At 41.1% G+C, this 13,477-nt stretch overlaps 1 protein-coding gene across 1 annotated transcript; it reads left to right on the forward strand.

The window, feature by feature from the left end:
• Positions 1-6,965: 6,965 nt before the first annotated feature.
• On the forward strand, positions 6,966-9,278 carry LOC115731326 (1-aminocyclopropane-1-carboxylate oxidase homolog 6-like). Its single transcript, XM_048282166.1, has 3 exons — positions 6,966-7,524; positions 8,352-8,673; positions 8,787-9,278. Exons 1-3 carry the CDS (start codon positions 6,977-6,979, stop codon positions 9,054-9,056), a joined length of 1,140 nt encoding a protein of 379 aa, XP_048138123.1. The 5' UTR covers positions 6,966-6,976; the 3' UTR covers positions 9,057-9,278.
• The last annotated feature ends 4,199 nt before the right edge of the window (positions 9,279-13,477 follow it).

The following is a 13,477-nucleotide window of genomic DNA, read 5'->3' on the forward strand; positions in this document are numbered from 1 at the left end:
AGATTACACCAGGGTAAAGTATGATAGAAAGACCTGGTCCAGATACCTCTGAGATGAACATATGAAATATAAAATGAGCTGACAGAAAAAAGCATGTCCAGAAGATGCTGATAACCTGCAGGTTTTTTCTCTCATCTACAGTTTTAAGGGGAAGAACAATCTCAGCTTCGATTCGGCGCACTTGTTCAGCTTGCCAGCATGCTTAGTGATGCTCTGCAGAAAAAGCATATGCTTGATTGTGCGCTCAAACAGTGCATCGACACTCCACTGCAAATGTTTGAAAACTTTTAGTGCAGAAAATACACATTTCCTGATAGGAAGCAAAACCATCAAAAGCAAGAACCCAGCAACTATATTAGAACTTACCTTTCACCCACTAGGCACCAATTCTCTTAGTTCCTGTACTCATTACTCGGGTCTTTTGTCTAGGACTAAATTCCATGGTCCATAAATGAACTCTTCAAAATTGAAAGTTGCCCTTGTGATAATCAGATTGCCAAAACCGCCGTGCAGAGTAAGGAGACTGCCTTTTTTTTTTCTTTCTTCGAAGGTGCCATCTGCATCGATTTATGCATCAAGGGACCTAAGGAATTTTCATTACATGATGATGCTGCCCACTTCCGCCAATCATCTCCATGTTTGAAGTATCCGCAATTTGGGAGGAAAAAACAATCATAAGATTAAGCGATGAACGTAGAATATAATATAAATTTTCGACTTTCACCCTGACCATCAAATGTAGCCTAAAGGGTTCTGAATTTTGGACGTGAATCACCCGACTGATAATGAAAGATCGGATATGTGTAGTTTTATTTGGGTATGGTATGGTGGGCTGCATCTTTGTTTTCACGTGAATCACATGACTTGTAATTGTGCAGATTCCAGGATTTTGTCGATGCGAATATTTACGGAAGGTTCTTCGCATACAAGGCGGCTAAACTGGCGAGAATCGCCTCACTTTGCACTAACGAGTCTCCTCATGACAGACCATCCATGGAGGCCATGATTCATGAGCTCAGTAGTTGTAGCAGCTGTCTCTGATTCTGAAGCCTTGTTGCCTTGGTCGCAATTTATGCCCTCCATCAATGTGTTGGCATTTTCGTAGGTGAAAGATCAGATGATAATAGCTGGTTAATCGAGAGCTATTTGTTTTTATCAGACTAAAAACTGTAATCGAGGCACTATCTGGTGAATTCCTTACGATCGAACAGCGCTCGGCACCTTTTATCACTAGCTCTCCAATGCTTCACAGAGGCTCTCTAGATGATCAAATGGAAAATAGAAGTTCCAATCCAGTGCTCCATTTCTGTTTCCAAGGAAGGCAAAATCAGGACATAATATAGTAACTTTGCCTTCAACAGCAATTCTGGAATTATCATCGAATGAGACTCTCCTTTTGATTGTCCCATGGTGTGTATTGTGAAGGATCTTCCATGTCTCCTTGGAAGTACTAGTGTATGAACCTTCTCTAACATAGAACCATCTAAACCTTGATAGATGATCAACAAGACATATTGATCTTTTGTTCAAACGTTCTCCAAGGCATCTTCTGATTTTGACTCAGGGTAGCTTTGCTGCCAGGCTCATCATAGTCTGAGTTGACAATTTTTCATGCACCATGGGCGCTAACTAGAGCTTTCATTCTAACTGCCCAATTATCATAAGTTTCTTTGGTAGGTATTGAAGAGGCAACTAAGTGTTTGTTGAGGCCATGATCATAAACCATAAGCTCTCATGCCAATTTGATGGGGATAAACTAATAAAGTGAATGCGGGACACTCACAAACACTCACAAGACAACTATCGAAAGAGACTGAGAGCCTTTTCTTATGTTTTCACCTTAATTCACCTATACTTAAAATGAGCACCAAACTTGCCTTTATATAGGCTTGTTATATGACTCTTGAACTTACTCTTAAATGACTCTTGTCTCTAACATTCCAATGAGATAGACTTCTAGAAACACGAACAATCATGATGCATTTACAGAACATTAACTAGACATTGAAATCCAAACAGACTCTTGAAAACTAACGATATAGTAAATGCAGATCTTGAGAACCGAACAGACATCGACATTGAAATCGAGGTTATTAATCGACAAGCGGCAACTCTTTAATTGAGAGCTCAGTCGATATTCTTCATATCGGTATATTCAATTTGGTTTAATTGCTAATAGTAACTACCTATTTCGATTTGTGCAACAAAATCTTACTCATCTAAAATAAATCAGTATCAAAGTTGATTCTTCTGGTGCTTAGCGAAATGTGACTATCTTCTTCAAATGATTAGCATTAGGTTTTGGAGCCTATGAGATTTCCCGAACTATAGTTATATCTTCAGGCACTTGGAACTATAGTCAAAGTAGCATTGAGATCAACACGCGACACAAGAGGACACGATACGATATGTCGATACATCATTTCTCAAAAAATAAAAAATTCTGACAAATTGGGACACGTTATATACTAAATATATATTTTTATATACACATGATATTTATCATGTATATGAAAAAGTATCGGTGGTGAGTTTTTCTTATTCTTCTAAAAGTATCGGTGGTGAGTTCTTTTTCTTCTTCTTCTTCTTCTTCTACTACTTCTTCTGTTGGGGATTCATGATTAGTTTTTTTTTTTTTTTTGCTGGTAATATTAATTATGGGGTTGCTAAATATGACTTAAGAATATATACTTTTGATAAATTTAAATTTTGACCCTCAATTTATTAAAAATACTTAAAATTGACCACATGCATGTTGAAATAGCGTGTATGGATGCTGGAGTTGCGTGTCATTGGCGTGTTTGGAGCAATGACCATGTGTCGATCACACATCGGAGAGTGCCGGAGTGTCAGAGAGTGCCGAATACGATACGGAAGCCCTCGGAGAGTGTCGGTGCTTCCTAGATTGTAGTTAATCAAACCTTCTATAAGTATCACCAAAACCCCCCAAACTTATACTAGTGACCCAAAATCTCAATTTCATTCTCGACGACCATTAAAGATCTAATGTGGCAGCTTGCATCGCCAATTGCAGCCAAAAAACTAAAACTAAATTTTAGACAGTGTGACACCTCACACTCCCAAAGTTTAACCTTTTTTATGAATTTCTTTTTTTATTTTGAAAAAAAATCCACATTTAGTCATTAAATTTGCGCAAAAGTCGTACACTTAAAATTCTACAGTCAAGTCCATCATGTACTAATAGTTTTTTCTCCAATCAAGTTCCTTTGTTACCAATTGCAGCACATTAAAACTAGCGTTTTCCAACCAAAATTTCGATATCGAAACAAGCGATGAAACTGAAGAATGAAAAGTTGTCTAACATAAACACGATCAGCACATAATCATCAACAATTTACCTCATATTTTTCGTTAGTATTGTCACAAGTGAACTTCAATCTGTTCGAGTCGGAGAATAATCGACTCAATTAGATAAACTTTACATGTTCACAAACTTGATTGCACGTCAAGTTTGATAATGATGTCAAAAAAAGAGTGCAACCTCATGACACTGGGAAAGAATGTAGAGAAATAGGAAGTAACACAAGTGAGAACTTAAATTAGTAGGTCGCTCGCCACCCGTAAGGGATAGGAGCAAAACAACAAATCCTTCTTATTAACAAGACAAAGGCTCAAAATAAGTTATGAACCAAACAAGCCTGAATTTCTATCCACCTTAACATGCTTATATAAACGAGCATGAAACAACCCTCAAACATGAGCGACTCTTCGTAGGGAAGAGCCTAAGCATCTAAAGACATTGAAACTAGAAAAGTAATAAAGTCAACCACAAAATGCATTAAATATCTAGAGACTTGAACTTAACTCTTTGAGAACTACAACACACTTAAGACTCTTAAAATCTTGGACTTAAATCCGTTCATCTTCTTGGGCAGCTGAATAGACACCTGCGTCCAAGCATCCCATTTGGATTTACAGCTCAAATAAAAAAAAATTGTAATAACGTTGCAAAGGTCTGCACACGTGGCAAATGGTGGGTGGATTTGAGCAAATCCTATGCGGCACTCAAAGAGTTCCCAAGACTTTCTACATATTCGAGTCCATTTGAAGTGAGATTCCGACCCAGATTAGGACGATAACTCCACATCCACCGCAAGCTTCTTGTGTCAATGGAATCTCAGGCATTTGATTCCCCTAACCAAATTTGTGCAATGGTCTCTCCAGTTAATCGTCCTTATAAGAATCACATGGTCACAGCCTGGCGTTGATCAGGGCTCAAAGTCATTCGATCTTAACTAAGACTTCAAACTTTGGTACTACAAGAGGATGCCAACCATGTCCAGTCTTGAAGAATCTATCACCTGCAGCGGTCCACGCTACGACAGAGTGAAAGAATTGCAGGAAGTCGACGAGACCAAGGCCGGAGTCAAAGGCCTCGTGGACTCTGGCGCGACCAAGAACCCCAGGATCTTCATCCACCCGCCCGAGAACTTGCGCGGTTTTCATCCAACACGAACAGGACCGGCCTCCAGGTCCCGATCGTCGATCTGAGAGGCTGTCGGGATTCTCGGCGTCGAGGTATCACTAACGGTACTCGCGAAGCATCGGAGGCTTGGGGGTTCTTCCAGATAATCAATCACGGGATTCCGCTTGACGTGATGGACAGCATGCTGGAGGGTGTGAGGAAGTTTCATGAGCAACAAGTGGAAGTGAAGAAAGAGCTGTACTCTAGAGATGGCATGAAGAGAGCGAGGCACTTTAGCAATGGAGACTTGTTCCAGTCAAGAGCAGCGAATTGGAGGGACAGCGTCTTATTTGATTTCCAGGATGGTGAACTAGACCCAGAGGCTGTCCCTCCTATTTGCAGGTATATATGTATGACTAGAGAATGGGGAGTTTTTTTTTTTTTCAAGCTAATAATTAGAGATGCTATTTGTAAGAAAATTACTAAGAAAGTCCTAAAACTATTGCAATTGTACCAATTCAGTCTCAAACCTTCTTTTTTTTTTCAACCGATTCAGTTCTCAACTTTTTGCATTTGTGTCACTTCGATCTATCTGATCAACTTTGACCGCCGGCGCCGACATGGGTTGGCCGATGCGGACGTGGCAATTTTAAATAATACTTTAATTTGTTTTATTTTTCCCTTTAATCTTTTCTTTCTTTTTCCTTTTTCCCTTCTCCTTCTTCCTCCAATCGATCGCCGAATCGCCGATCGGCCCAAGTCGCGCCTAGCGAAGCCTCCCTTGTCCTGGCGAGGATCGGCCTCGCTAGATTTGGTGAGGACGACCTCATCGAGCTTCGCCTGGGCCGGAGCGGCATCGCTTCGGCCAAGGTGAGCCTAGCAAGGCCCAATGAGGCCAACCCTCGCCTAGGCGAAGCCTAGCCTCTCTAGCCATTGCCACTCCGGCCACCGGAGGAAAGAGGAGAAAAAAAGAAACAAAAAAATTAAAATTAAAAATCGAAAATTATCATCACATTATTAAAAAATGTCAACTTCAGTAATATCCGGCAAAAATTAACTTATTCCAACTTTATTTTATGAATATTTTCTTATTAATTATTTACATAATAAATAAATTAAATACTAATTTATTTATTAATTATATATCTTAATAAATTCTTCAATTAATTATTGATAATTATGTTATAAAAATAAGCTTCAAAAGAAAAATTTATAAATAAAATAAATGTTATAAATATAAAATATTTAAAAACATAAACACATTACAAAATGAAAAAAAAAAAAGCAGCTCGCGCATCACTTTGAGTGCCGCAGGAGCCTTGTTCGGCCCCTGCAGCACTTGGGTCGGCACTAAGGGTGCGTATGATAACGTTTCTGTTCCCGGAACAACTTTTGGAACAGAAACACTTTTTTCTGTTTCTGTTCCCGGTTACGATTTTTGGGAACGTAAACGCGTTTGGTAACTCCAAAAAAAATATGTTCCCAAAACAAAAAAAGAACAGAAACGCATTTGGTAACTGTATTAAGTTTATGTTCCCGGAGATGGCATGGGTCGGCCTTGCACCCACCACGCGAGCCCGAGCCCCGCCCGGATCCAAGCCGGTTCGTGCAAACTCGCCCGGTGCCAAGAAGATGAAGAAGAAGAGGATGAAGCGCGAGATGAGGTGGACCCATGGGTGGGTCACCCACACCTCGCACATGACGGCGAGCCGAGACCCGCCCGGATCCGGGTGGGGCTCGGACTCACGCGGCGACACGAGGTTGACCCATGGGGGGGTCACCCACTCTGTGCGCAGTAGAGCCCCATCCGGATCCGGGAAGGGCTCGAAATCGCACGACGACGCGAGGGAGACCCCCGGGTGATCGGTTTGAGCCTCGCCCGGATTTGGGCGAGGCTCGGCCTCTCACGCTTGACCCATCCATCGTCGCCCGAGAAGACGAAGAAGAAGAGGATGAAGCGGCGAGACTCACGGGAGGAGCGGTGGCTTCAATTGATCGACGAACGACGCTACCTATCGAGGAACGGGGAGGAGGCGTCGTCTTCTTTGAGAGTGTGAAGGAGCATCCCAGGAACAGAGGGTTGTAAAAAGTGTTCCTCTTGCGTTATAAAATGTGTTCAAAAGCTTTGATAAAAAGTGTTCAGGGAACAAAGAAACAAGTATTTTTTGTTTCTCGTTTCTGCTCCAAAAGTGTTCCCATTTCTAAAAAGTGTTCCCGGAACACTTTGGGAACACTTTTTTACCATACGCATTTCTGTTCCCAAAGTGTTCCGAGAACACTTTGGGAACAGAAATACTTTTTCTAGAGTGTTACCATACGCAGCCTAAGATCGCCGATCGGGGCCCAATTTGGTAAATTAAAAAAAAAAAGGTGACCCAATTTGGCAATTTTCTTTTTTGGAAAAAAAAAAAACCCTCACCTAATGGTCCTCCAAGTTTCACCTACTAGCTCTCCATGTTTTTCTGCAGGATATAAATGGTCGTGGAGCCTCTCACCCAAATGGACACAACTCAATCACCTTAATAGGCTTCAAAGTTTCCACTTGCAAAGATGCAAACCTCGCCCGGTCATGGAGGATCCATCACCTGCGGCCGACCACGCTACGACAGAGCGAAAGAAGCAAAGGAATTCGACGAGACCAAAGCCGGAGTCAAAGGCCTCGTGGACTCGGGCGTGGCCAAGGTCCCCAGGCTCTTCATCCACCCACCCGAGAACCTGCGTGACTTGTCCACCAACACGGATGGGGCTGCCACCGGCCTCGAGGTCCCAATCATCGACATGATGGGCTACCGGGATTCCCGGCGGCGAGACGTGGTCAACGACCTCTGCAGAGCATCAGAGACGTGGGGGTTCTTCCAGATAATCAACCATGGCATCCCCGTCGACACGATGGACGGCATGTTGGAAGCTGTCAAGCAGTTCCACGAGCAGCCTGAGGGAGTGAAGAGAGAGTGGTACTCAAGAGACGACACAAAGAAATTTAGGTACTACTGCAATGGAGACTTGTTTAGGTCCAAAGCAGCAACATGGAAGGACACCATCTGGTTTGATTTCTCGCGTGGAGTGCTGGACCCAGAGGCAGTCCCTCTTCTATTCAGGTCTGAATCATGATCGATACCCTATTTTTGTAGGGTTTCCATGCCATTTTGAAAGGGAAAGAGACCAGTTTTGGTTACAAAATTCAATACAGTGTCATGGTGAGATGTCGCATGTTCGATGCTTCACCTTTTTTCCCATCTATTTATGACTTTCCCTTCTTTATACACACGGGTTCAATAATTATTTCCAGCACTTGCTGCAGGACTGTTTATATAAAAATGTGCCAATTGCGTCATACCCTTTCATTGCAAACTTTTTGGACATTTGACTCTTCATTTGCATTCTAACACAGTGCCAGCCCTCGATCAAATTTCTTGCCACTTCCTTCATTTACTCGTTCGCATGTGGCTACTTACCAACCTAATTTTCTTATCCTTCATTTCACATACAAAATAAAGGGTTAATACCATCAGAAACTACAAACTATGCCTACTGCCATACAAATATCCCAAACTTTCTTTGTGTCACTAAAAACCCTAAACTTGCCCAACACAAATACCTCAAACTTTTTTTTTTTTGTGAAGTAAAAAATCTTGAACTTATGGAACTATAATAGAGGATATATATATATATGTGTGTGTGTGTGTGTGTGTCACATATGTATAAGTTTGGATTTTTTCGTGACAAAAAAACAGTTGCGGAAGTGAGCAGGTTTAGGACTTATGACGACACAAAAGGGTTGGGAGTATTTGTGCCCCAAAACACTATTTATGACTTTCCCTTCTTTAAAAGTGTAAGGTGTTTTAGACATCTTCGGTGGGTCAAGAATGCATTTCCCATTGTGAAAGTCTAGAACTTTGATGATGCTCTTTTCACTCCTCTGCAGAGAGCCGGTTTTCGAGTACGAAAGACACATCGAAAAATTGAACACATCTCTTTCTGAACTACTATCAGAGGCACTAGGGCTTGATTCAGATTATCTCGGTGGTATTGGGTGCATGAAATCCAAGAGAATGTCATGCCATTACTACCCAATTTGCCCTCAACCAGAGCTGACTGTGGGCACAATCAATCACTCGGACGCCTCATTTCTCACCCTTCTTCTCCAAAACAACCATGGAGGCCTCCAAGTCCGCCATCAAAACCAGTGGATTGATGTGTCCCCAGTGCCTGGAGCAATCCTAGCCAACATTGGAGACTTCTTGCAGGTAGGAAGATCATTCACATTTTGTCAGTTGTTGCAAATGTTTCTGATTCGATTATGGTCGAGATATCTTCGAGTCAAAGAACGGTTTTCCTTTTGCCTGATATATTGATGCAGCTTGTTAGCAACGACAAGTTCAAGAGCGTGCAGCACCGGGTACTCGCCAGGCAGGCAGGACCCCGGGTCTCGGTCGCATGCTTCCTCTTACCAGGAGAGATGCAGAAGTCAAAGCCATATGGGCCAATAAAGGAGTTTCTCGATGAGAACAACCCATCCATGTACAGAGAGATCTCTTTCACAGATTATTTTGGGTATTACCTCTCTAGTGGTAATGGCCTGAACGGTGAAGCTGTACTTCCTCATTTCAGAGTAAGCGAGTCCAAGTAGAGAGTACAAGAATGTGTAAAAGCGTCATTGAAGGTTTTGGTGTTCACATGAAATAAGACAGCTCTATCTTCTCATCAGATACATTAAGAGGACTACAAGTGAAAAAAATTATTCAGAGTCCGCACACTGTTTACGTAAGACTGAATCAGGAAATGGCAAAAACATGAAGGAACTAAACCTTTTTCCCTTTTCTTTATTTGGACCAAAGCAATGAAGGAACTTAAAAGGAATCTGGTCACCCTTACAGCTGGACAAGGAGGTGATGATATAACTTTATAATCAGTGCAACTTTGTATTCTTAGATGAGGAATCTCAACTCTTAGACATGCATATAACTGATACCTCCCTATAGAGCACTAAACTCGAACCTTCGGGGGGGAAATAAGGGAAGAAGAACTATTCGAGTGATTGTTGTCTATTAAAGTTGTTTGATTAGTTAAACTAACAGGAGAGCGAGTCACATGGTCTTTGAATCACCCACTTCATATATATTCGCCCTTCAAGGAATGCCAATGGACTTACCAACACAGTTAGACACTACATTAGTACAATAAATCCCGAGTGATGGACTGTATATTTGCTTGAAAGAAATGTGGAGACCACTGCTAGTCGAAGTGTCAAGTTGATGATCGAGTTATGATGCAAATTGTAAATCTCATGTGAGTGAAAGTTAGGTGAATGAATCGAAAGGGCAACTTCCAGAAACCCCCGATTCGAACTCGTATAAAAAAGACTCTAATTGTTCATTAACAAAGAAGTCATGAAAGCTTCCTCAACACAAGCCTTCAAAACATCCAACTAGCGGTTGCTAGAGCAAAAATCGACAATTGAAATACATCGAGAAAACTTTGCAAAAAAATCAAAAAAACCATAAGATGTTTTGTTTACTAGTTTTTTGAGTTGATTTTGAATTTTTTTGCCGTTGATATATTCTAAGCATGTTGAATGTTAGTTGTACGCTTTCATAACACCATCTATTTCAACCGTTGGATGATTTTAAATTTTTTATATTAGTGATCAAAAGATCGCCAACGTCACTATTGATTGAAGAAAACTATGTTTATACAAGTACAATTGAAGAAAAGGTCACACTATTTTCACTCTCACTATAGCTAAAATATTTCCTATCATGTTTTGACAATATTAACTTTTGTGGGTCCCACCTTTTTGTAAGCATCCTTTGTGTTTGGTTATGGTGTCCTGTTCGTTTTCTTTTTTATCTTCTCTTGTGAGTCCCATTTTCTTCTTTTTTAACTTCTCTCTGGTCCCTTTTAATTTTGATCATGGTTAAAGAGTGGTCTGCCTTCGTTATTTGCCATCTACATTGCACTCATCAGTTTTTGAATCTTTAACCGGAGTTTAATACCCAGGAGCACAAGAGACCTAAAGGCTCTTCTTCCTAACAGCAATGAAAACATCGAGATATGAACAATTGAAGGGGAATAGGGCCACCTCATCACATAAGGACTCGAACTTGAGGGTGGAGTTCGCAGTCACCTATTTATCCCTCTCAATAGCTGGACGTGATGGCTTGGCGATCGAGATTGGTGTAGAAGTAGGAGAGACCCTTGAGGCAAGGAGGGGCAAATCCTCACCGGTCTTGAGGATGGGATTGTTGTTCTTTAAGGGAGCATTTTCGGTTTGCATAAACAACTTAGTGAGAGTGGGGGGTGAACTCGAGTCAAGGATTTGGAGGTTGGTAGGTGATGGTGAATCATGGATGACGGTGATAATTGAGACCAAGAAGACGAAGAGGGAGAAGCAAACATTGCTGATGAGCTTGATGGGGATTCGGATGAGGGCTTTTGAATCTTTAATGGGGGGCAGGTTTTTCTTGTCTTCGTGATCGGTCATTTGCATAATTTGAGGCCCCCCCGTCTTTTCTCTTTCCTTCGCGGCGCGGTACCCTGTGCCGAAGAAAACCCACGATTTTTCTCTGTGCGGCTCGTGCTCTTTTTTTTTTTTTTTTTCGTCTCGGCTATTTGTGGGGTCCACTGTGTGCGGCCACTTTTCCATTTCTTTTGTTCATTATCTGACAAGGGCTCATTCACCCATGGGGGCCCGCTTGCTTTCTTTCTCTCTCTAAGGCCACAAAATCTTCACGTTTTCTTTTTGCAGCAATGAGATAAGTCCAAAACTTCATCTTGATCAAACTTGAGCATTCACGAAATTGCCACCGTACCAAAAGGAAAAAAAGAAATAAATAAAGCAACATCAAGACTCCAATAAATATCAAATTTCGCATTGGGCTGAAACTCAGAGACATATTTTAAAACCGACGACGAAGGGTCAAACGTCCGACTATCTACTGCTAGAGCAAAAATCGACAGTTGAATTACATCGAGAAAACTTTGCAAAAAACTTTGAGTTGATTTTGAATTTTTTTTTTGCCGTTGATATATTCTGAGCATGTTGAATGTTAGTTGTTACCCCGGCATCATTGTTAAAGCAGACCAACCCACAATCATTGTACAAAGAGAAAGAAAGCAAGTAGATATATTTTGAGTATGTTGAATGTTAGTTGTTCCCCGGCTTTCATAATACAACCTATTTCAAACATTGGATGATTTTAAAATTTCTATATTAATTATCAAAAGATTGCTGACGTCACTATTGATCGAAAAAAGTTATGTTCTACAAGGACAATTGAGTAAAAAAGTCACGCTTTTTCCACTCCAACCATAGTTAAAACACTACATATCATAATCGATGAATAAAAGAGTATGGATCTACGGTTAAGATTGTACCGTCCCCGACAATACGGTCAGGAAAGTATTTGCCTACCGAAAACTCACACACGTTGACCTTAATTTACTCATTTGCAGAGAGGTGGTTTTGCAGTACGAGAAACATTTGGCGAAACTAAAGGCATCTTTATCCGAACTATTATCGGAGGCACTAGGGCTTGGTTCTGATTATCTCAATGGCACCGCGTGAACGAAGTCGGAGACGGTAACATACCATTACTACCCACCTTGTCCTGAGCCAGAATTGACTCTCGGCACAATTCATCACTCAGACCCTACGTTTCTGACTCTTCTCCTTCAAGATCACCATGGTGGCCTCAAAGTCCGCCATGAAAACCACTGGGTCGATGTGGTTCCTGTGCATGGAGCACTTCTAGTCAACATTGGAAACTTAATGCAGGTAAAGAAAGTTCCCAACTCTTTTTCTGGACCATATGTTGTATGGCCTACATAGAAAATACAAAATTGACCTCGAGATACGTATCTCCGGAGTCCTCACATAAATATAAAGCGAGTCTAGACAATATCTTCTGAGCAACTAACGTAATGCGATATGTACTTCTTCAACGCCCTGAATGCTCGAGAAGAATCTTTTTAAGTGAAATTCCCTAGCAATTGTAGCAATGAACAAGTTCATATCGCACTCTTGATCTTGAATAACCGTGTCGCGCACTAATTAGAGCGGTTGGCTATTAACCGGCTGGTCGTAGGAACTCTTCTAATGTATAGTGACGGGCGATTGTTCTTCAATATGATTAGCATTAACTTTCGGCAGCTATGAATTTCCCCCAAATTGTAGTTACATCTTTAAGCACCTCCGAGTTGTAGACGCAAAGGAAGATTCATCATCGTTAATACCAAACATTGGGGAAAATTGCACATATTGTCATTGAACTTGCACAAGTGATGCTCAAAACTTTAATTTCTACAATCAAGTCCTTGTCCTTAGAAATTTTTCTCTGTCACCAACTCCAGCAAATTGAAACTAGTGTGACAAATAATTCCAGCCATAAGTTTGATGTTGAAATGATCGATGGGACCATGGAATGAATAGCTATTGAACATTTGCTTCATTGTTCTGCAACTTGATGAGCACCAATAGATCCAGAGAATGATTGACTCGATTGCACACATCGACCACATCGGATCCTTCTGATCAGTTAATTCAAAAATAATGTTTGACGACCAAAAGGAGATATAAAGTTTAGAAATTGAAGCTCCCTCCCACCACTATCCACTTCATTTTTGGAAATGAATGGTAAAAGCATTTATTATTAACCCTTTTCTTTTTCAGGAAATAATCATCCACTTTCCTCCCCCAATGACACAATGGTATCAAACAAGATCTCCACATGATTACATGTCCCTACCTCCACAAGCAGCTGGCCATTCTTACTAAGATTCTCGACCATGATTGAGTAGATCGATATGGCTTCCAACCTCCACTGCCCAGCTTGATCCTTGTTCATTACTGGATGATCCCAGTACGTCTGGTTTGTTATGACAGAGCTACAAAGTTCAGAAATAAACTCATTTCATATAGGTAGCAGACATGCTATGTGCCATGGACATCTATTTGAACACTAAGGGCCTGCATGGTAACCATTCTCATTCTTTGATTCTCATTCTGATTTAGAAAAACTGATTCCGGTTCAAATGAATTTTTTGATTCGA

The sequence above is a fragment of the Rhodamnia argentea genome, chromosome 7 (genome assembly GCF_020921035.1).
Source record: "Rhodamnia argentea isolate NSW1041297 chromosome 7, ASM2092103v1, whole genome shotgun sequence".
NCBI classification, from domain to species: Eukaryota; Viridiplantae; Streptophyta; class Magnoliopsida; order Myrtales; family Myrtaceae; genus Rhodamnia; species Rhodamnia argentea.